Below are 25,468 nucleotides of genomic sequence, written 5' to 3' on the forward strand. Positions count from 1 at the left end.
GTGGTCATATTGTACTTTTAATCTGTGAATATTTACTTGAGTTTTTATAGAAATAAGATATTTATCTTCTCTGGATGCTTGCACATTGCCAGCATATACTGAAAGATTTATCAGTACCGGTGGGGAAGGTTCTTTAATTCTTATAACATATCATTTTAATGTCATTAATGGGTAGCATAGAATAGTTGGTGATTTAGAACAGTGTTTCTCGAGAACTCCCTGGCAGTCCAATGGTTAGGACTCGGCGCTTTCACTGCCCGGGTTCCATCCCTGGTAAGGGAGCTAAGATCCCACAAGCTACACGGCGCAGCCAAAAAAAAAAGTGTTTCTCAATCTTTTTCCCTTTATTGCCCTCCCCCCCATCCCCAGGAGCCTTTTAAAAGTTTTTTCCTAATTGGCTTCCTACCTCCATAAAATTTTAAGTCCACATATATATAATAGTTACCTATTTATGTATTATATGTATAGCTGTGTTTTATACATAAATAGTAAGGGTTTTGTTTTTTGTTTTTTTTGTACTCCCATTCCCCAAAGAATCAGTGTTTGCGTTCTTGAGGTGATTCTGCCTGCATTGATGGTTTACAGCAGTGGATTCTCAAAATTTTTGGTTTCAGGACCTTTGTATTCTCTAAAATTATTGAACACGTTGAAGAGCTTTTGTTTATGTCATATCTAGCTAAAATTTTATCATGTTACAAATTAAAGTGAGAAAAATCACAAAATATTTATTAATTTATTTTAAAATATTTTATGAAAAATAACCATTTCTCCCTCCCCCCTGCCCAAATGGTTTGGTGAGAAATGTTGCATTGTTACACATTTTTGCAAATCTCTTTAAGGTCTGGCTTAATAGCAAACAGCAGGATTCTTATAGTTGCCTCTGCATTCATTCTGTTACAATGTTAAAAAGAAAAGCTGGTGTCATACAGATATGTAGTTGGAAAAGGAAGGAGTATTTTAATAACCTGTTCAGATAATAGAGGTTTCTCTTCTTCGATATTACACCAAAATGTAACAATTTGTAGTTTCTTAGAGGGATAGTTGCAGTGTAGGATCTCATACTATATAAAAACCTTTTGTCTGTTACTCTAAAATCCAGTGTTCTTTCACTTTGAATAAATCTTTTGTTCATGAATAATTTTGTACTATCATACATTGGTCACTTAGGAAATATTGGTTTACTGACTTATGCAGACCTTCCAAATGTTGATAATAGTACCAACTACTCACATGTCATTAATATAACCACTGACCTTATCAAAGACTCTCTAAAAATTGGAGATACTTGTCAAGCTTTTTTTCATTTGAATGTTGTCCTCGGCAATAAATAGTATTATTTTTCTTGAAGTGACAGGCTTATTACTTCATTCATTTTTGAGAAAATATCTGCCACATACTCAAGTCTGAATAACCAGAGTTTGTCAGTCGTTCCTTGAAATAAAAAACTTGTTCTGTGAAAAAGGTGACTCAATTAGGTTGTAACTCAGACAATTGCACAAATGCTTTTTCTTCAGTCATCATACTTTCTATATGCAGCAGGAATGCTTTATGTGTACTTCCCAGTTTGTCACAAAAAAATATTAGCAAGACGTGTGTTCAGGCTCAAGATTTAATAAAACTAATAATTTTATTGTGACAGTGTGGTGATGAAAATTACAAGGTAGTTTACTCCAGTGCCACTGTTATGGTTTGGCTCCTTGATGAAGCTCCAGGTTTTTACCCACCATTGCTTTTGCACCGCAAATGCCCATGTCAACATGGTGGAAAAGGCAAATAACTAGTTAGCATTAGTATGAAAACAGTTTTGACCTCCCCAGGGGTCCAAGGAGCAAACATTGAGAACCACTGATTTAGAGCTTGGACTTCTACTGAATCTCAGCTCCATCACTTATTAGCTACATCCATGACCTTGAGCAATTACCCCGATTCCAAACCAGACAAACACACTATCCCTGATGAATATAGGCCCCCAAAATCAACAAAATGTTTGACACTTGCTTTTCTATCCTAACATTGTTAATGGTTTTTTTTAGTTTGATACACTGTATATGTATTTACAGAACTACAGGAAAGGGAGGGTTTTTAAAAGTAGCATATATATAAAGCAGAGCAGCCAGGATTAGATTCTGAAATGACTTGCCATCATGAAGTAAAAAAGATGTTTGTCAAAATCCCAAATTACATTCCTAGACCTAAAGATCTTTTATTTATATTCCTAGGCCTAAAGGTCTAAAGATTCTCAACAGTTCTAGGTTTTTCTTTTTAAAGTCAAATGCTAAACCTGCTTTGTTTTGTAGAGTCAAATGCATTATTGCTCTTGGTTCTGAAATTTGCATTAAATACCCGCCCCCCATTCTACAACTGTCTTTTCAAATAATTTAGGTGAAGAAAAAAAATCTGTTAATGGTAAACAGTGAATGTTTATCAATTCAGGGAAACTTCAGTGGCAGAACAGTGTCCTTTGTTTAGTCTTATCCTGTATGATCTTTGAACATACACTCATCTGTAAATACACATACACGCATTTTGGAGGAACCTTCATTTCATTTGGGAGGCTTTTGTTTTGTTTTTTAATAAAGTGAGATAGAACCTCTTATTACCTTCTCATGTTATTTATGCCAAAGAACCACTTGCTATATGGGAGAAATGGCACATGGGGTTCTTCCATCTGCTGTAATTGATTATTGCCTGTGTGTCCCAAACAGTTCCTCTGCCTGTTAGTTTTTGAATTTTAAATACTCTAAAAATAAATAAATATTTTGTTCCCAATTACATAAGTAGTATCTTCATTTAAGAGGATTTTAAGAGTACAGAGAAGGTACAAATCAGAAAAAAAAATCACAGTTAACTTTGCCATCCTTGGATATATTCTTTCTTATCCTTATTGATGGTTAATAGATGCTTTTTTTGGTCCTAATTGGGAACATATTGTATATACATTTCATATTGTGCTTTTTCATTCATTATCAGCAATTTCCTCCTTCAAAAAGAATTCTAAAGTATTTTTAATGACTGCTTAACTTTCGAAAAAAATCCATTCTCCTAATGTTAGATATTTAAGTTATTTTAAGTTTGTCAGCATTATAAATATGCTGTAAAACACATCCCTTGTGTGTGTGTGTGTATATACATATGTATATATAATTTTCTCCTGATTATATCCTAGTTATTCTATTGAACGAGAATGATTGGTTCAAAAGGGCAATCTTTTACAAGGCTCTTGAGGTGAGTTGCCACGTAGCTTTCCAAAAAGATTGACCCAGCTTCTCATTTAACAGTGTTCTGCCAATTTCTCCACATCTCCACCAGCATTGATATTATGTTCAGTGCTTTTTAAACAGAAAACATTATGCAAGTTAAAACATGAACTTATAGCAAAAGTTTAAATGCTTAAGAGTTAATAATACAACACATAGCAAACTGTATTTCTCATTACCAGGAGTCCAAGCTGAACCTAGACTTAAAGGATTTTCCTTAACATTCTGATGGTGCGGAGTCTTTAGTACAGATTCCCTTCTCTAGTTCATAACATTTTTTGAACCAGTACAGACCTACTTGTATACAGTGGGTCGGAGATAAAAGTTCAGTTTGTATCCTTTTGATCTTTATTTTTTTTCTGTCTCTACCTCAGCCTATGTGTTGAGACAGCTGCACAGAGTGGTTTAGGGTAGCGTATAAGTGCATTTTCCTTTATTATATAAAGCAAATTTGGATAATGTATGATTGTAGTGTGTGAGTTCTTTGCTAATTCTGTGTAAATTTCAGGTGTGCAACAGAGGAACATGGCTCAAGAAACTAATCACAGCCAAGTGCCTATGCTTTGTTCCACTGGCTGCGGATTTTATGGAAACCCTCGTACAAATGGCATGTGTTCAGTATGTTATAAAGAACATCTTCAAAGACAGAATAGTAGTAATGGTAGAATAAGCCCACCTGGTAAGTAATTCTTACCTGGTAAGTAAAACACAGCACTATTCATAATTGAGATACACCTGAATAGCACAGGGTACCCAGTACCTTTTTCTGCTTTCACATTTTACTTCTATTACTACACTTACATCAGGAAAATGTCTCATTACATAATGTGATTATCAGTGGTAGGGAAACAGGAATAGTATCTTTACCCATTGAAAAGAACTACTTCTTACTTGCTGTGTTAGAGAATTCTATTATCTTATTAAAATAGAGGCACACTTCATTCAAGTATATATAGCTGTCTTGGAAAATAAGGTGTAAGGGAGTGAGGGCTGTACGAGGACCTTGCTGCTTTTATCTAGGATGACTTTTGAAGCCAAGACAGTTGTAGAAGGAAAGAGTGAGTTATATATAGCCACAGCTGACAGTAGAAAAAGCCTTTCTCCATTAGGAAGGAGAGGTGTAACAGTTTGACTCAGAGAAAGGGATGTTCATCCCCAGTTCATGTGAGTTCTTTATGCATTTTTATGTCAAAGGATTTTCCTGGAATTGAAGTGGCTTTTGTTTCAGTAGTTGTGTAAGAAGGATCATGAGGATTTTGAGTATAAGCTTTGCAAAAGTAAAGTGTTAGTGGTACTCATCTAGGATAGTTCTCATGTAGGTTAATGCCTAAATGTATAGGTTTTTGTGGTGAATGAAAGTGCAGGCTGTTACTTAGTTCATTTAAAATTGTGTGTAGAGTCTTTCTCATCATTGCTTCGTGTTGAAGCCAAAAGCTAGAATCATTTAATCAAAACTTCTTTACTTAAGGCTAAGATAAAATGAATATAATATTGTTTTTTTAAGTCATCATCTATATTTCTGCCTTATAAAGAACAGGTAAAGTAACATAACCTGAGCACAGATTTTAATTTTGAACTTATGTTTGCCTTACTGCAAAATTCTTTTTTACGTGAAATATTTGTGCGCTAGTACTTGGAAGATATTTGTGAATTAAAGGGTTTGGGTAATAATCAGTCCTAAGAAATAGTAGTTTAATTTTGTATATGGTTTCCTTGGTTAAAATCAGCATTCTTTTCATAGGAAAACTATTGAAAAAATTTTAACTAAAGTAATGAACCGGCATATTATCTAGTAAAACAAAATCCATATACTATATTTCGTGGAAAACTGATCTTGATTTTTGTAGATGAGGTGTTGGCCTGCCCAGGGTACAGAGTCACTAACCTGAGATGTGGTCCTGTTACAGCACCTTCTGTCAGTAGTCTGTCTGAGTCTTTACCAGTTCAGTGCACAGATGGCAGTGTCCCAGAGGCTCCATCGGCGCTAGACTCTACATCGTCATCTATGCAGCCAAGGTAAGATGTAGCCTCTGAAGTATGATTGGAAAGCTATTGAAAAATAAAGCATATATTCCATGTGATCAGTTCCGTTAAGAAGGAAAACTATGTAGTCACTTTAGGATTAACTGGCATAAAATTGTATCTGTCTCATTATTATTAGTGACTAGTCAGAAAAATCTTTTTATTGGTTTTAAATTGGGGTGGGAGTAGGGAGTTGTCTTTTAGTCTCAGATTTCCTTTCAGACAGGTTTTTCTTTATTTCTCTTCATAATATATCCTGACCAACCCTTGAAGTCCTTCTGAAGCATGTTCAGTTCTTCTAGTCATAGGCTTATTATGCAAGTACTAGTGCTTTGTATTAAAAAGTACAGTCTTGGGCTTCCCTGGTGGCGCAGTGGTTGAGAGTCTGCCTGCCAATGCAGAGGACACGGGTTCGTGCCCCAGTCCGGGAAGATCCCACATGCCATGGAGCGGCTGGGCCCGTGAGCCGTGGCCGCTGAGCCTGCACGTCTGGAGCCTGTGCTCCGCAACGGGAGAGGCCACAACAGTGAGAGGCCCACGTACCGCAAAAAAACCAAACAAACAAACAAACAAACAAAAAGTACAGTCTTGTCACAGGTTCCCTTCGTTTAATATCATGATGTGGTACTGATACCTATTTGTATTGTAGTATATTTTTTCTTTTTAACTTTGAGGTCACATCATTTAGAAGCCTGAAAACAGAAATATTTGTTTTATTCTTATTCTACTGTTAGGAAACAGATATTAAGTTTCTACTCTGAAGTTCCTTTTTCCAGTTTATAATGGGAGATATTCAGTTCTGCTATGCCAGTGTGTCATATACAACTTGTATTAGGGTTCCTGAATTATGTCTTTATCATACTAGTTTTCATTTAGTGAATTCATACACAGTGGACATACACTGCTGCTTTATTTTCAAAGCAATAAACTTCTGGTCCAAATTGGTCTCAGGTTTCAAAGCTCTATAGTTATGTTTAAGTTATAAAAAAAATGTATCTCTGATTAATTCTTGTCTTAATGATCTACTTACATATGTGAACTCTTATTAATCACTTTAGTTACTATTCATGCATAGAGATCATCTTTTAAAATCTAAATATTTTTGCTTTTCTAGCCCTGTATCAAATCAGTCACTTTTATCAGAATCTGTAGCATCTTCCCAAGCGGACAGTACATCTGTGGATAAAGCAATACCTGAAACAGAAGACCTGCAAGGTTTGCACATGAACTAGCATATATTTTGTCATTTATTTAACATTTGAATATTACAAGCCAGGCACTGTCTTAGATGTGTATGTTTTTTAAATGACCTGCCTAAGATAACATATTTTTACATTTGTTTTCTTTATGAGCAGAATATTTTATATCCTCAGGTATTTAATTGACTGAAATGTTGGGAGCCATTTCCCACTTATATGTAATTAGGTCATCAGCATGAACATAGAAAATTAAAAATCTGTTTTGTTTAAGAAATATAATTAAATGAATGAGTGGTGGTATTATACTGTTCTCTTTTACTGTTTTGCCCAATTTAACCTAAATACTATTTCCTCTCCCAGCAAACTGGGGCTGCTGGTTGGAGAGGAATCTCTTGCTTTTGACTCAGGTTATCTAAGTGACTGATTATTTTGACTGGCAGTGACCTCCTCTTTCCCTGTGTGTGACTAGCAGCACAACAGTCACATTCAGTTACTCTTATTTACAGCATGGTGTCTCTTGTTCTTGCCCATGCTCTTTATATCCACATTATGTGGATTAAAGTGAAGTGGATCTAGGAAGACTTGAAAATGTGTTTGAAGGCTTTCTTAGTGGGCAGAGATGGTGGAGGAGGCATTTAGGATGCTGTTAAAAATCTGTGCTTAATTATATTCTGTTAGTGTGTGGAAACAATGTGAAAGTTGAGAAGGATACTCTGGAAAGACAAGTCCAAAGATGAGCTGTGTGTCATTTTACCTATGGCGAGATTTAAAGGGAGGAGATGCCATGCCCAGTGAAACCTTCCATTGTACATGGTGTTCACAGGGTGGTGACAGATATATCTGGCAATCTTAGCTGAAGTTTAAATTCAGTTAAGCTAGCTAATTTCCCTTCCTCTGATTTCATGCCCAACAAATGATTGGCATAATTTGCCTCTTTGTAGATTTTGCTATAGAAAAATGTACTGTCTGGCCAACATAAGTATTCCAGTATAATATTCCCATATGGGAATAATTTTTTAGTTAAATAGGAAAATATAAGGACAGGCAGAGATAAGGAATATTTTAAAAACAGAAATAGAAGAATTCCCCAAATCTAGTTATCCATTAGACATGGGAAATAAGACAGGGGTGGTATTAAAGCTTTCAGTTGTATGACAGTTGAAATGGCAATGGTGTGGTTGTTTGCAACAGGGACGTTGAAAGAAGTAATGGTTAGACAAGATTTTAGATAGAGTAAATTGGAATTGGTCAAATTTCAAAACTTAAAATCTCAATTGGAGGTTGTAGATAGTTAATAGGTATTTAAATGTATGATCAGTATTATGTCTGAGATTTGGAAGTCCTTGACACAGGTTGAAAATGAGAGGCAAAATCAAGAAGAGCAAGTAGGATAATGAGTCAGCAAAGGGGAGAGGAAGAAGTCATCTAGATCCTGGTTAGTTTTAGGCCACAGATGTCAACAGAATTTTCAAGAAGCAAGGGTTGCTTAGCAATTTTGAGAGAGAGCTAAGTAAGGAAGAATGAAAATAGGCTGCCAACCATGAAGGTGTTATTTATGTTTTACAATCGAACAAATTTTAGAATGTTGGTAGTGGGAAAATATATGCTGCTTAAGAATAAAATAGCAGGCATTTCCCTGGTGGTGCAGTGGTTAAGAATCCGCCTGCCAAGGCAGGGGACACGGGTTCAATCCCTGGTCCAAGAAGATCCCACATGCGGCAGAGCAACTAAGCCCGTGTACCACAACTATTGAGCCTTCACTGTAGAGCCCGTGAGCCACAACTACTGAGCCCATGTACTGCAACTACAGAAGCCTGCACACCCTAGAGCCCGTGCTCCTCAAGAGAAGCCACTGCAATGAGAAGCCCACGCACCACAACTAGAGAAAGCCCACACACAGCAACGAAGACCCAAAGCAGCCAAAAATAAAATAAATAAATAAATAAATTTTTTAAGAAAAAGAATAAAATAGCAGTTGTTTTGCAAGTTTGACAAAAAATGAAGATTGTAAGTTGGTGAACTAATGTAATATGAAGTGACATTTATGGTGTATGGAGAACAATATAGTTTTCTCCACATAGCCATAGATACATTAATGCAAACGGTGGTCTTGATGCCATTTTAGGAGAAATTGTAGAGGGGTTTTAAATTGTATAGACTCCTTTTTTCACTGTAATTTCAATGACTTTTAAGTTAAACCAGTATTAACTTTTAAGTACCTTTTAAAAACTTAGCATTCATAATTTCAGCATAGCGGAATCTTTGAACAATCAGATGTAAGTTTCATGTGAGTTTGAGAGGATTAGTTTTCAATGGGTAAAATCTCTTAACAGCCTAGTTTTTTAAAAATATCTTATACTGTTGAATTTAAAACGTCTTATTATAAACATGCACACGAATATATGTATATATATACATATATATACACATACACTGATAACACATAATGAACTTGTGAGTTCCCTATTTGATAGGAACAAATGCAGAGAATATTTTTTCCATCTACTTAATAGATGGACGAAAAGAGAAGAAGCCTTTGACTTAAGTCCTGTGGTCATTTGAGCTGTAACTGGAACCTAGGCACCTGACTCTAGGCCATTATTCTTTCCACTAGACAGTTGTGCTTCCTGGACTAGGATGTCCTTGTGTGTGTTTCTGTTGCCATATCCAGCCCTCCCTCAGTTCCCAGGGTAGGATCAACTGGTTTGGTGACCTACCCAGGTATCTGTTTTCTTCCTTATTATTGCACTTGTATTCCTCAAGGGAAATTTTTTTAGATAGGAAGATCATCCCAGGTGGAAGAGGGTACAAGAGTAGCATCTGTGTGCCTAAGCCAGAATTTCCTAACATTGTTGGAGTTTTCAGAATAGTGTCCTTGAAACAGCTTTTTTTCTCTGTAGGTATTCTGCTTATAATTAGGTAAGTTGCCACCAGGTGGGTGGTACTGCTTCCATTTTGTCCTCACGGCTCTGAATAATTTTTCTACTTTTTAACGGAGAAGCTCTGAAGAATTTTTTTCATGTTTACCTGAGAATTTACCATATTACTGCATCTTTCTCGTTTAATTATGCCTTTTAACTTAATAAACAACAGTACCTCACTTACACAGTATCAGTTAGGAATGACAGATTTCCAGTTTATGAAAGCTTAGCTTTGTATTAAAAAAAAATTTTTTTAAGGTTTTTTTTTTTTTTTTGGCTGCGTTAGGTCTTTGTTGCTGCACACGGGCTTTCTCTAGTTGCCGTGAGTGGGGCTACTCTTCGTTGTGGTGCGCGGGCTTCTCATTGCGGTGGCTTCTCTTGCGGAGCACGGGCTCTAGGTGCACAGGCTTTAGTAGTTGTGGCATGCAGGCCCTAGAGCACACAGGCTTCGGTAGTTGTGGTGTGTGGGCTCAGTAGTTGTGGCTTGCAGGCTGTAAAGCGTGGGCTCAGTAGTTTTGGAGCACGGGCTTAGTTGCTCCTCGGCATGTGGGATCTTCCCAGACCAGGGCTCGAACCCATGTCCCCTACATTGGCAGGCGGATTCTTAACCACTGGACCACCAGGGAAGTCCCAGCTTAGCTTTTTAAAAACAAAAACTTTTAAGTGTCTTTGTGCACTCTAAACTATCATACTTCATTTCTATTAGAACAATATGCTTAACTTCAGTTAACCTCTCAGTCCCTCAGATACTGGAGCAGAGTAAAAAGAATATGGAATTTGGATTCAGAAGTTCTGTTCTCATGTCTTGACACCTCCTCTTCTCTGAACCTTATTTTAATTACTTTGAAGGAGAATAATAACCATGTCCACCTTAGAAGTTATTAGAAGTCAGTGAAATAAGATGAAATGTGATTTGTTAATAACTACAGAGGGCATTCTTATTCTGTATAATACCAGTGTTTTGGGAGGCTTAGCATAAGAGAATATTGAAGCTTTCCAGCAGTAGAATGTAATCATGACTAAGGTGGTGAGCTCTCCATCACAGAAGTGTTTTCAGAGAGCTGACTTACTGTCAGGAACAAAGTAGAGGGGATCTCTGCACTGAGTGGCAGAGTAAATTAGAATTCTCATAGTCTTTTCAGCTCTGAGGGTTCCTTTCTTCATACCAAGTTGAATTGTCAGATCAGTGGTTCAGAACAATCAGAGGGGAATAGTCCCTTTCAACTAAAAATCAGAAATTTGTATGGATTAAAAGTCAGAGATGGATTTTTAAAGAGTGGGTGATAATAGCCAGTACAATCTGGACAAAGTTGGAGGACTAACAATTCCCAATTTAAAAACTTAATACAGGCTACAATAATCAAGACTACATGGTACTAGTATGAGGATAGTCATATAGATCAATGGAATAGAATTGAGAGTCCAGAAATAGCATTCTCACATTTACAGGCAATTGATTTTCCAACAAGGTGGTGCCAAGATCATTCCATAGGGAAAAAACATATGATGCTGGGCCATTTAAACAAAGTTGGATTCCTGCCTCACACCATACACAAAAATTTACACAAAATACATCAAAGACCAATATTTAAGAGCTAGAACTATAAAACTTGTAAGAGAAAACAGGCATAAATCTTCATGACCTTGGATTAGGTTTCTTTAGACATGACACCTACAGCACAAGCAAAGAAAAAATAGACACATTGAACTACATCAAAATTAAAAACGTTTTTGCTTCAAAGGACTATAAAGAGTGAAAAGACAACACAGGGAAAAACTTTGCAGATTGTATATCTGATTAGAACATATAAAGAAATATAATTCTACAATAAAGACAACCCAATTTTTAAAAGGGCACAGGGTTTGAATAGGCATTTCTCCAAAGAAGATACAAAAATGCCCAAAGTGTTAAGGATGTGGAGAGATTGGAACCCTCATTCATTACTGTTGGGAATGTAAAATGGTGCAGCCACTTTGGGAAACAGTTTGACAGTTAAAAAAGTTAACTCAAAGTTAAATAGAATTAACTATATGACCGAGAAATTCCATTCCTAATTCCCAAGAGATTGAAAAAATTGTTCACACAAAAACTTATATAAGAATATTCATAGCAGCATTATTCATAATTAACAAAACACGGAAAGAACCCATATGGCTGTCAACAGATGACTGGATAAACAAGAAGTGGTATATTCATACACTGGAATAGTATTCGGCCATAAAAAGGAATGACGTTCTGATACGTGCTGCAACGTGGATGAACTTTGAAAATATACTAAATAAAAGAAGCCAGGTACAACAGGCCAGCGTATTGTATGACTGCATTTTTGTGAAAGATAGGCACCATGAAGAGGGCTTTTTTGCTGGAGAAGAGTTTGTAAAAGCAAAAGCATACTGGTAGGAAAACACGAAATTTGGGAGGTAGAACAACAGTTGCTAGAGTGGCCAGTTCCGACAAGTATGTGTTGGAACTAAAGTTGGAAAGATTGTCTAGAATCAGGTCATGGAAAATCTCTAAGGTATTGGGTTCTAATCCATGATAAGGGAAGAGAGCCATTTTGAAGGTTGGTTGCTTCTTTTTGTTTGTTATAAGATGACACAAAGTTGTATTTTAAGGATTAATTTAACAGTATTTTGCCTCCAAATAGCTGCTATTAGAAACTGATCTCATTTACAGGGCTGCTCTCTTCAGGATGGTGGCCACCAGCCTCATGTGATCACTTGAAATGTGGCTAGTCCGAAGTTAGATATTTGGTGCATATTTATTTGCTAGTTACACTCTAGTGGTAACATATACAGTGCTTTTGAAGACTTAGTAGCAAAAAAGACAGTGAAATATTCTATTAATACTTTTCATATTGATTTCGTATTTAAATGATAACATAAATTAGTTTTATCTGTTTCTACTTTTTAACATACCTGCTAGAAAATATAAAATTAAATATATGATTCTCATTATTTTTTTTGGACCCTATTTTTTTTGGATCCTATTAGCCCGCTATGCAGGCTAATTTTTCTCTTGACTATTAAAAAATTTTTTCATTTTGTAATGGATTTTTTTTTTCTGTGTTGGTCTTCGTTGCTGTGCGAGGGCTTCCTCTAGTTGCGGTGAGCGGGGGCTACTCTTTGTTGCAGTGCGCGGGCTTCTCATTGCAGTGGCTTCCCTTGTCGCAGAGCATGGGCTCTAGGCGCACGGGCTTCAGTAGTTGTGGCACATGGGCTCAGTAGTTGTGGCTCACGGGCTCTAGAGCACAGGCTCAATAGTTGTGGCGCAGGGGCTTAGTTGCTCCACGGCATACGGGATCTTCCCGGACCAGGGCTCGAACCCGTGTCCCCTGCATTGGCAGGCGGATTCTTAATCACTGCGCTGCCAGGGAAGTCTTGTAATGGATTTTTGAGCTAAGAATAACATAAAGATCATTTTGTCCTCCCCCTTATTTTGCAGGTAAGGAAGTGAAGTCCAGAGAAGGGAAATGAACTTTATCCTAATGGGTCATTGTAAAAGTGTACATTTATTCACTAAATATCTGTTGAGCAACCGCTCTGTGTAAGCACTGGGTATACAGTGGTGAATAGAAATAGTCCCCACCCTCAGAATGCTTAGTGTAATCCTTGAATGAGACTTGTCATGACAAGTTATATATATGGATATATGTTATATATATATAACATGTCCATATATGTAAGGGATATATGTTATATTACATAGATATTGTATCTACTGTAAGATAATGTTCGGGGATTATGTATTAATGTCATCTTACGTTCAGTTTTATTTTTCACCATGTGTCTTGACTATGCCCCCAAACAGGTAGTGCTAAATAGTTTTATGTACTCATTGTTATATTTGTGTACTTTTTTCTTTCTTTTCTTTCTTTTCTTCCCTCCCTCCCTCCCTCCCTTCCTTCCTTCCTTCCCTCCTTCCACAGGACGCAGAGCAGGGGACCTTGTTCCTCTTGAATGTGGTCCTCCATGTGGGTCGTTAAACTAATTTTACCTGCCTGGTGCTTTTTGAAGTATCTTTAAAGTAGTGGCCAGAAGGCTTTGTCTAGTTGAGGTTACCATTAAAAATTATTAGCAAGTGCTGTACAGTTTATCTCTCAGCCTTTATGCCATTGCATAGGCCTCCCAAATAGCCCTTTAGGACCAGTGGATGCAACACAGGCAGCCACCTATTCTTAATCATTAAAAAGTGGGTATTCTCTGTTTACAATTCTCAATTCAGAATATGAAAAACTGCCTAGTTCTGGGGAAACTGTCCTTATTTTGGCTTCAGGTTCAATAAGAGTATGGCCCTTTGGCCCTTAGTCTACTGTATGGCTTGTTTGCTTGCTTACTTGCTTGCTTATTTATTTATTTATTTATTTAGTATGGCCGTTTTAAAAGATTGTTTCCTTTTATGTAACTTAGAGTTTGATAATTATGGTTTGCCTTGATCTTAAATCTCACATGAAAATTGGGGAAACAGGAGTAATTTCTAAGAATCTTAGACTTTTACAGAATACTGTTATCATCTTGCCCATGAATTCATTTGGTAAATGTTTAAATTCAGGTACCAGCCAATAACTGCAGGTAAGCTAAGGTTACCTTAGTCTGATGAGGATATAGTGGACATTGGTCAGCCTCAAATTTGAACCCTAGTTTATAAGCTTTTAGCGTGCCCCCTGATCCTTCACTTCAAAGGTTATGCAGTTACCTCAGTTAAAGAGAAACCATTTGCTTTGACAGATCTTTAGGGTTAATACTGCGAAATGTCTCTGTTGAGGTATGCAGTAGCGTTTGTATCCATAGCAGATAAATGTATTTTCACTATTCTCCATTTCCAGATACCAAAGTTTGTGTCTCAGTAGTTAAATTGGTTTTGTTAAATATGTAATCTTGTGGGATAGTGGTGTTGTTTCTGCCAGTAAAGCATTATTTATATTAGTATATTTGAATATCAGACTTGCTTGGGAGAATAGGTATGCCTTATAGATTTCAAAGGTAATAAATAGAATAGATTCTTTTCTGATTGCAAGTTAACTATTTTTGAGCTCTTTACACACAGCCAAACCTTATCTGATACTGTTCTAGGAGCTGGGGATAAAGCAGCAAGTGAGACATTCAGCCCCTGCCCTCATGGAGCTTATATTCTAGGGGCATATACTTATTAAAAATAAAAGGCTTTATGTATCCACATTTTGTTTCAAAAAAAAATGTAGATATTGGTAGCACTGTCTCCCATCTAGCTTTAGAATGTCCAGGTGGAATAATCATGTTATAGAGTTCTTCATTCATGCATATTTATTTGTTAGTTTGTGGTGTTTTGCCTTTTGTCATATTTTGTTAAAATATGAGATAATGTGTTAACATAAGCAGGTTAGAATCCATTACCTCAAATGTTTGAGCATCTACTGTGTAGTTCACTGTGATAGGTGCTGGAAATTCAAAGAGGGAATAGGATGCTATCCTTCTCAGCAGGCTTACAGTGTAGTTGGGGAAATGGAGCACATAAATACCATAGGTAAATAACTCAATACTAATTCAGTTCAACAGATATTTATTGAATGCCTGCTGTGTAGTAGAGGCACTGGTAACAGGGATGAAAATGACAGGTTCCTGCCCTGAAAGGTTAAGGGCAGGTTAAAGTCAAATAGGCATTTATAATGTAATAGTACAGAAAGTGCTACCGGGCATAGTAGGGTTTCCTAGTCTAAGTTGTGGGAGAGGGAATGGAGTAAGAGCTGATAATATAAGCTTAAACAAAAAAGACACATTGGAGTTAGCCAGGTAAGGAGGAGAGGGACAAGAGGGGCATAGGAAAAGTGTTCCACATAGAAAAGGCAACTTTTACAAAAAGCCCAGAGGTAAGAGAGAATTTAGTATGTTTAGGGAAACTGCAAATACTTCAGTATGCCTGAAGCATGGCGTATTGTTGAGGAATGGGGAGAGACAAGGCTAGAAAAGAAGGATGAGAAAAATCCTGAAGGACCTCTGGGCTTTATTTATCCCGGGGGTTTGTGGGGAGTCGTCAAAGAATTTTAAACATTGGAGGGCACATCATTAGATTCTCATGTAAGGCAGATGATTTGGATGCAATGTGTGAAGCATGGATGGAAGAGGGGGCTCATGTGAAGTGCCCAGAATTTGGTAGAGAGTACTTAAGGGAATTAAGGGTAATCAGAATGAAACATTGCAAGAGAACTGAGACAGGGTTTCCTGGAGGCTTTAAAGGGCAATTGACCTAGGTGAAATGAGAGAAAGGAAGTCCTTTTGAATTGGTTGTACACAGCAAAGGTACCTGGCATAGTCCCATAGATTGGTTAAGTGGTAGATTACTGAAGAAGGAGGACTGGTTGGTGATAAAATTGGAGAGATTAAATCCTTGATCCCTGGCAAGTCACTGACTGTTTTATAACAAGATACCATGTCTGCTAGGTCACCTGATAGATTCTAACTCTAGTAACAGCATTTGGGAGGGCCAGGGTAGTTAGTGAGAGGGAGTGGCGGGGGTCACATTAGTTAGGATTTAGGGGGCAATAATTAGACCTGAATTTTGGTGCAGCTGGCCTTGGCTTCAACACTTAAATCAATTTATTATCTTAATTATAACATTTTAATCAATTTATCTTATTCTCAATATTTTAAAGGTTTTATATGAAACATTCTGAGAATTTTGAACATACTTAGTATTCCACTAAATCTTGGTTTCAGGCTTTTTCCCCTTATTCTCTTTGAAATCTACATAGTTCTGAGCTCAACAATATTTAGAAGTTTGCATGTGACCATTTTCTTACACACTCCCTTAGAATACCCAAGTAGTATTTGTGTGTTGTATGTCTTTTATTGGTCAAATACATAATTATTAGAAATTTTAGAAAATAAAGTGCTTTTAGAGTCACTTGTTAACATGCCAGTGTATAGTCTAGATTTTCTCCATGTGTGTATACATACATGCATACTTAACATACATAGATGCATTTCACCAAAAGGGGGTCATATTATATAAACTACTTTGTAACTTAATGTGAGCATCTTTCCATGCTAGTAAATAAATAAATTACTCAGTTATCCTCTGAATAAACAGATCAGTGGGGGTGGGGTGAGGGGTAACCACCACCCAAATTTCAAAATCTCATTGAATAATTAAATTTTACCACCTTCCTATTTTTATCAGCTTCAGTATCAGAAACGGCACAGCAACCATCTGAAGAGCAAAGCAAGTCTCTTGAAAAACCAAAACAAAAAAAGAATCGCTGTTTCATGTGCAGGAAGAAAGTGGGACTTACTGGTAAGGGCCTAAATCACATGGTTTAAAATTAAGATTTTATTTATGATGATGCATGACTTACTATTAATGGCTTCAATTAAGATTGTTTCTGTTCCCATATGAGTTAATAATGGATATGCTTCACCTTCTGAATTTTCTTAAATAAAAGTAGCTTTAATTACATACCTAATAGTGAAATGAATAACTTTTCTTTTAAAAATTCGTTTCAGCTGAGTTTGAGAATATTAGACAGGTAAGGTCAGTGCGCCAGGTGCTGTGAAAGGGCAAAGATGTGGCTCCTGCCTTCAGAGAGCCGAATTTGTTGTGTGAGAGGGAATATTTAAGTCCTTGGTGAGCTGTGAAGTACTTTCTCTATGTAAAGTGGCTAGTCACAGGTTGTCATGAGGTTTCAGAGAGCTCATATATGTAAGATGATAGCCACGTGCTGCCACACAGTAAGTAATCAGTACATGTTGACTACTGTAACAGAGCTCTGTTAGCTGGGATTGTTATTAAGAGAGGGAGAAGAAAATGTTTGAAATATTACTTGGATATTTGGCAAAGAGAGTACATTTAAGTGCAGTCAAGTAGATTTCTTTGGGAATTCAGGGATGGGTGTGAGTAATTTATATAAAAGAAGAGGAGTAGAGGCCCATCAAAGTCCTGAAGGTAGACTGTTTCAGCTGGGTCTGGAAAGATGAGTGGGAGTTAATAACTGATGGAAATGGGGGCATTTCAGGCAAAAAAAAAAAAAAAAAATACCTTGAACGAAAGCTCACAGAAAGGATAGGGCATGTTTAGGGGACCATAAAAGGGGATTGTAGCGCAAAATATGTGAAGAAGGGGGTTAGATACCACCATAGAGAGAAGGCTAATGATGTGTACTGTGGTTAATTGATGGGGAACAGTTGCAGCTATAAATAGTTACCATTTATTGTTTACTATGTGCCAGGCATTGTGCTGAATACTCTGCCTAAGAAATTGGCTTAAGAGGAGATAAGTTTTGTTTTGTTTTGTTTTGTTTTTAATTTATTTTTGGCTGCGTTGGGTCTTTGTTGCTGTGCGTGGGCTTTCTCTAGTAACAGCGAGCCGGGGCTACTCTTCATTGCAGTGCATGAGCTTCTCATTGTGGTGGCTTCTCTTTTGCAGAGCACGGGCTCTAGGTGCGCGAACTTCAGTAGTTGTGGCACATGGACTCAGTAGTTGTGGTGCATGGGCTTAGTTGCTCTGCAGCGTGTGGGATCTTCCTGGACCAGGGCGCGAACCCATGTCCCCTGCATTGACAGGCGGATTCTTAACCACTGTGCCACCAGGGAAGCCCGAGATAAGATTTTGAGTAAATTATGCTTTAGGAAGGTTTATCTGGCTAAGGTGTAGATAAAGAGGAAAGGAGATTTACAGTCTGATATCAGAGATGTTTAAGACTGGCCCATGCCTTGGCAAATGTATTTATTTAAAGAGTACAGACGTGAACAAGTAAGGCCTTTTAAAGTGTACATATTTAGCATCAAATACTGTCTTTCTAAACCTCAGAAACTTGGACTTCATGATTAGAAAGAAGGCTGCGACTTAGTAATTTCTGTCTTGTCAGTCTAGTATTATTCTTGGCTCCATTTTTCATTCATTATTATGAAATTATAGGGGAATTCCTTGGCGGTCCAGTCGTTAAGACTCCACGCTTTCACTGTTGAGGGCCCAGGTTCAGTCCCTTGTCGGGGAACTAAGATCCCACAAGCCATGTGGTGCAGCCAAAAAAATAATAATAAAATTTTAAAAATAAAAGAAAATTATGAAGTTACAGAGTATCTTTTTGAAGTTTAAAAAATTTGGTAAAGGAAGTTTACATCAAATGTCAATGTTTAAAATATTGATTCCTATCTTCCATTTCCAGTAATTCCATCATACCATAAAATCCTAATTTGGGGGTGCAGGACTGGTTTTATTTTAAAGACTATCCACACTGCTTATTTCTCCATTTTGGCTTCAATTCTTGGGGCATTTCCCTAAAATCAGTAGCATTTATTGCATGTTTACTATATGTTAGGCACTTAATACTTCCTCATTCAATTCTTACTGTAAGTGATTCCAAAGTTAGAGATGCAGAAGATAAGGTTCAGAGAGGCTAAGTAATTTGCCTGTGTTAGTAAATAGATTCAGTAGGCAACCGTAACTACATCTCATGCTCTAAATCACTCAGCCAGATTACAGTTCACCTCGCCATTGGAGGTTAGCCAAGGAAAGCTAATACAATGCTATTTGTTAACAGTTCTGTCAAAAGTTTCATTTCATCTTCCTTAATTAAATCTTAAGATTGCCTTCTGACAGTATGCTTATTTTTTCACATTGTAGTATTTGAGGAGTGTTTCACATTTTCAATTTAGCAACCCTGTTTTTGATAGGAAGCAGTTGTGTCACAGGTGAAAACTTGAGCTCAGAGAAGTGGTTATGACTTGGTCTGCTGATACAAACCTGTATTTGTATTTGTAGGTAGGAAAAAGAAATGAAGCTATCAGCTATGGATTTTGAGAATGTTACTAGGTTGTGAAACTGCTTGTTTGGAATGATTCTTCAGATTGCTGCCCTAAATATATGATCTTTTTAACATGAATTATGCTAGAGAGTTTAATATTTTTAGACCTTCCATTCAACTCACGTATGTGTATTAATCCATTTTCAGGGTTTGAATGTCGGTGTGGAAATGTTTACTGTGGTGTACACCGTTACTCAGATGTACACAATTGCTCTTACAATTACAAAGCTGATGCTGCTGAGAAAATCAGAAAAGAAAATCCAGTAGTTGTTGGTGAAAAGATCCAGAAGATTTGAACTCCTGGAATAAAAAATCCTTCGACCATCTGCAAACTAAAAATTGACTTGAGTTTTTTTTTCCTAGTCATTGGGAATGTAGAGCAATGTATCTTGCATAGACCTTTTAATCATGCATGTCATCAGAAGAATAGATTTTTGTTTTTGTTTTGAAAATGACTCCGAACATTTATTTACATTGCAGTTTCTGTGGCTGAAAAGACTTAAGTAAACTTTACAAGTATTATCCTTTTAAGATCATTTTAATTTTAGTTGAGTGCAGAGGGCTTTTATAACAAACGTGGAGAAATGTTGGAGGGCTGTGATTTTTCCAGTATTAAACATGCATGCGTTAATCTTGCAGTTTATTTTCTCATTGTGTATGTATATATAGCTTTTCTCTGCAGCACGATTTCTCTTTTGATAAATGCCCTTTAGGGCACAACTAGTTATCAGTAACTGAATGTATCTTAATCATTATGGCTGCTTCTGTTTTTCATTAACAAAGGTTATACATATGTTAGCATATAGTTTCTTTGCACCCACTATTTATGTCTGAATCATTTGTCACAGGAGAGTGTGTGCTGATGAGATTCTAAGTTTGTGTGTTTTTAAATTTTTTTGAGCAAGGGAAGGAAAAGCTGTATGCATTTCATTGCTGACTGCAGGTTTCTTTCAGATTACGTTCATTGGTCTGTGTGTATACAATATGAAGAATGATCTGAAGTAATTGTGCTGTATTTATGTTTATCTACCAGTCTTTGATTAAATAAAAAGGAAAACCATAATGTTCCCTTGTATTACTTTTTCTCTTATTCTTTCTGGTAGTTCATTTTGGCTTCTGGTCCTTCAGTTTTCTACTTCACTTAATTTTGTGAGATGAACTCACATCTGTTTGTGAGTAATCTTAGGATGACAAACTGTGATCTTACATTCCTGTGAGTCGAACATGTCATATTTTCTAGCTCTTGTCTGATTCTCTGTTCTGAACTCTGTCACACTGAATTAGCATCCAGTAGAAGCTTCGTTTTGGTAGGATTAGAGAAACAGAAACAGCATAACTCAAACACGGCAGTTGGAGAATTGTGAAGTAGAAAGACCATTTGTCCTGTGGTTTCAAACTTACCTGGCCGCCAACCTTTTTAAAACTTGAAATATTATGTAAAACAGATTAAAATAGTATTTTACAATACAAATGTCTATGTTTACATTTGTTTGCTTACTACTTGTATACTCTATCATAGTATGTATATTCTACCTTCATATGTCATATGTAATGATGGCTTAGCATTGAAATCTGTAAATGAGAGAAAACCATTATGACTATCTCAATAGATCCAGTTAAAGTATTTATTAGAATTTAATACCCATTCATGATAAAAACCCTTGATAAATTAGGACTAAAAAGGAATTTCCTTAAGGTGATAGTTTCTATGTAAAACCAAATAAACAAAAGACAAGCATCTTCCAAAAAGAGGAAAATTCATTTCCCTTTAAAGTCAGAAACAAAGGGCTGGTTTTCCACTATCAGTGCTTATATTCAAAATTGTGTCAGAAATCCTAGCCAATTTTATAAGAAATAGAAAGTAGTAAACTCATTATTTGTACATTACATGTTTGTTTTTTTAGAAAGCCCAAATAAATCTAAAGAGAAAGTACCAGAAATACAGGGTTTTGTTAGGTGGTAGGTGTAACATTAATTTTCAGAAGGCAGTTGCATCTCTTTATAGCAGAAACAACTAGAAAACTGGAGGACATCTTTTACAATACCAAGTACCTAGGAAATTAACAATGTTATGTTGGAGGCCTCTTTAAGAAAAAATTCTTGGGCTTCCCTGGTGGCGCAGTGGTTGAAAGTCCGCCTGCTGGTGCAGGGGACACGGGTTCGTGCCCCGATCCGGGAAGATCCCACATGCCGCGGAGCGGCTGGACCCGTGAGCCATGGCCGCTGAGCCTGCGCGTCCGGAGCCTGTGCTCCACAACGGGAGAGGCCACAACAGTGAGAGGCCCGCGTACCGCAAAAGAAATTTAAAAAATAAATAAACATTATTAAGAGATAACTAAGACCTCAAAAAATAGACATGTTCATAGCTAGGCAGACAATATCATGAAGATGTCATTTGTACCCAAATAGACCTATAGATTCAAAGCAATTCCTATCAAAAATCCCACCAAGTTTTCTCCTGGAACTTATTAAAGTGATTCTAAAGTAAAAGATAAAGAGCAAAAGGCCTAGGACATTTCAGAAAGGAAAGAGCAGGGAGGTGGGCGTTTTTCCTGCTGATGTTAAGACTCACTGTGAAGCCATGTTAATTAAAATAGTGTGGTATTAGCTAAGGCCTGTACAGAATCCCAGTAGATTAGACCAAAATGCCCAGAAAAAGCCATGCATGAGCTGAACTTGGTATAAGAGAGATGGGACACCACACTGGGGAAAGGAGGCTATTAGATACTGAGAGCACAACTGGTTATCAGTGTGGAAAAAGGTGAAAATTGATCCCTATGTCATACCATAGGGGAAAGAAATTAAGATCTTAAATGTAAAACAAAATTTTTAAACTTTGAAAAAAAATGATTACTGCTTAGACGTTGGGATACAGAAGGACTGTTTTAAGACACAAAGCATTAACTGAAAGTATTATTGATGAATTTGTCTATTAAAATGAGGCATTTTAAACCAAAAATACCTTAAGGTATCTTCAAAGAAAGGGAAAAGCCAAGTTACAAACCAGGAGAAGTTACAGTGCAAATCAAGACCATAGTAAGATACTATTTTACACTCATTCAATTGGCAAAAATTTAAAAGTCTGGCAGTATCTAGTGTTGGAGGGATTCCACATAATCTCTTAAAGGTTCCTGTTATTAACCAAAAGTGGTTCAATCCTTCAAATGCTTTGGTAATTAATACCTTTTAAAGTTGGACTTTCAAACATCCTGTAATCCAGAAATTTTACTCCTAAGTGTATACCCAAGACAAACTTGCACATAGGTGTAACAGGAGACATACAGGAATTTTCATAGCATTGTTTACAGAAAGCAAAAATCCAGAAACCACTCAAGTCCCCATTGAAGAATGATGGGTAAATAAAATGTGATATATTCTTACAGTGGAATAGAAATATAGTGATCAGAACTAGAGATCCCTAGAGACAACAAAATAGAAGTACCAGATAGCCAAAATACACCTTTTTGCAAGTCACATAGATGGAATTTATATGAAGAGAAAGCAGGGTAGTGATAACAAAATTCAGTATGATATCCTTAGATGGGAATAGGCCAGGCATGTGGTACCACATGATCAAGGCCTTGACTTTTTTAGACATAATTAAAGCAGGCTATGTGTGAGCCAATGCTGAGAGTCTTATGAACCAAAAATTATGATTAATCCAATTTCCTGTACCTGAAGTCCAAAGTCACAATTATGAACCTTTTTTATGACCACATGTTAAAATCGGGAGTTTTGGCAATGATTTGTTATTTCTTTTTTTTTTCTCCATGCAAATGGTTTATTCTTAAAAACTTTTATTGAATATTTAGGAAAAAGTCCAAAATACAAGTAAATAAGTCAAAAGAGGTAATCCTTTTTAAAGATAATTATACAAATTGCTTAATTGCAACTTTAGTTCTAAGTAACTCAGCTTACTAGTATGGCTGACCATTTCTAATGTAGATGGTTAGTTGTTCGATGGTGTTTCTAGATAAAACACCAAAGCCATGATTCATGAAAAAAAATTTTAAGTTGGACTTTTTTACAATTAAAAATTGTTCTGCAAAAGACATTGTTAAGAGAACAAAAAGACAAGCCACAGACTGGGAGAAAATAGTAGCAAAACACATAAAAGACTTCTAAATATAAAGATAACTCTTAACTGTATGGAAACAACCCAATTAAAAAGTGGTCAAAATATCAAGACACCTCATCAAAGAAGATATACAGATGGCAAATAAGCAAATGAAAAGATGGTCAACATAATATGTCATTGGAGAATTGCAAATTAAAATGAGATAGCACTACATAACTATTAGAATAGCTAAAATCCAAAACAACACCAAATGCCGTTGAGGATGTGGAGCAACAGGAACTCTCATTCGTTGGTGATGGGAATGCAACATGGGACAGAAGAAAGTTTGGCAGTTTCTTAAAGCTAATCATAGTCTTACAACCTAGCAATTGCACTCCTAGGTATTTGTCAAATGAGTTAAAAACTATGTCCACTCAGAAATCTGTACCCAAATGTTTTTAGGAGTTTTATCCATAATTGTCAAAAATTGGAAGCAACGAAGATGTCCTTCAGATGTACCAAAAAACTGTGGTATATCTATATAATGGAACAGTATTCAGCAATAAAAAGAAATGGGCCATCAAGGCACAAAAGAACATGGAGGAACTTTAAATATATTGCTCAGTGAAATAAGCTGTCTGAAAAGGCTTGCTACTATATGACATTCTGGAAAACGCAAAACTATAGAGACAGTAGAGTGGTGGCTATGGGTTCAGGTAGAGGAAAAAAGGAATAAATAGGTGAAGCACAGGGGATTTTAAGGCAGTGAAACAGCCTACATGACACTGTAATGGTGTATACATAACAGTATGCATTTGTCCAAACTCATAGAACTGTACAACACAAAAAGCAGAACCCTGGGAATTCCCTGGTGGTCCAGTGGTTAGGACTGGGCGCTTTCACAGCCAGGGGCCCAGGTTCGATCCCTGATTGGGGAACTCAGATCCCACAAGCCACGAGGCACAGACCAAAAAAAAAAACCCTAAGGTAGACCTTGGACTTTAGTTAATAATATTGTATCAATACTTGTTTATCAGTGATGGCAAATGTACCATACAAATCCAAGATGTTAATAATAGAGGAAACTCTGTCAGGGCAGGGGTGTATATGAGAACTCTTTGTACTTTCTGCTTAATTTTTCTGTGAACCCAACACTGCTGTAAAAAAGTCTATTAGTTAAAAGGACAAGGAAAGTGGCTGTCCTCTGTTGGTAGGTTCAGATAACTCTGTAGAGACCCCTGCAGAAGATGCTTGGGACGTGCTGCTTCTGGCTCTCTGGTTTGGTCTACTTTTAGGTAGCATAGCAAACCTTTCACCTCAAAAAAAAAAAGTCACGTTAAATTTCAGGGCCATGGGACACCACTGCATACAGCAGAGTCTATAGGTGTACTGTCTAGTAGAGTAACCACTAGTTTATATGTGGCTTTTTAAATTTAAGGGACTTCCCTGGTGGCACAGTGGTTAAGAATCTGCCTGCCAATACAGGGGACACGGGTTCAAGCCCTGGTCCGGGAAGATCCCACATGCCGCGGAGCAACTAAGCCCGTGCGCCACAACTACTGAGCCTGCGCTCTAGAGCCCATGAGGCACAACTACAGAAGCCCGCGCGCCTAGAGCCCATGCTCCACAACAAGAGGAGCCACTGCAATGAGAAGACCGTGCACCGCAACGAAGAGTAGCCCCCGCTCACGGCAACTAGAGAAAACCTGCACGCAGTAAGGCCCAAGGCAGCCAAAAATAAAATAATTAAATAAATTTATTTAAAATTTTTTAATTTAAATTTTTTAAATTTATTCTTTATTTTTAAATAAATAAATTTATTAAAATTTTTAAATTTATTTTTAATTTTTACTTTTGGCTGCGTTGGGTCTCCGTTGCTGTGCACGGGCTTTCTCTAGTTGTGGTGAGCAGGGGCTGCTCTTCATTGTGGTGCCCGGGCTTCTCATTGTGGTGGCTTCTCTTGTTGAAGAGCGTGGGCTCTAGGCGTGTGGGCTTCAGTAGTTGTGGCACACGGGCTCTAGAGCGCAGGCTCAGTAGTTGTGGCTTGTGGGCTCTAGAGCGCAGGCTCAATTGTTGTGGCTCACGGGCTCTAGAGCACAGGCTCAGTAGTTGTAGCGCACGGGCTTAGTTGCTCTGCAGCATGTGGGAGCTTCCCAGGCCAGGGCTCAAACCCGTGTACCCTGCATTGGCAGGTGGATTCTTAACCACTGCGCCACCAGGGAAGCCCCTTAAA

The 25,468-nt window shown here is 37.1% G+C and overlaps 1 protein-coding gene across 3 annotated transcripts in view; it reads left to right on the top strand.

Annotated features, from left to right (window-relative positions):
- The window catches only part of ZFAND6 (zinc finger AN1-type containing 6), a 76,216-nt gene extending 55,567 nt beyond the window's left edge, over positions 1–20,649 (top strand). For all 3 annotated transcript variants that reach the window (XM_082619583.1, XM_082619584.1, XM_082619582.1), the window contains 5 exons: positions 3,766–3,936; positions 5,165–5,273; positions 6,394–6,494; positions 16,556–16,669; positions 19,326–20,649. In XM_082619583.1, coding sequence (XP_082475709.1) covers positions 3,783–3,936; positions 5,165–5,273; positions 6,394–6,494; positions 16,556–16,669; positions 19,326–19,474 — 627 coding nt within the window. In that variant the 5' untranslated portion in view covers positions 3,766–3,782 and the 3' untranslated portion in view covers positions 19,475–20,649. The remainder of the gene's footprint in view (positions 1–3,765; positions 3,937–5,164; positions 5,274–6,393; positions 6,495–16,555; positions 16,670–19,325) is intronic.
- Positions 20,650–25,468: the final 4,819 nt, after the last annotated feature.

The sequence above is a fragment of the Mesoplodon mirus genome (genome assembly GCF_964341445.2).
Source record: "Mesoplodon mirus genome assembly, chromosome: 4".
NCBI lineage: Eukaryota > Metazoa > Chordata > Mammalia > Artiodactyla > Ziphiidae > Mesoplodon > Mesoplodon mirus.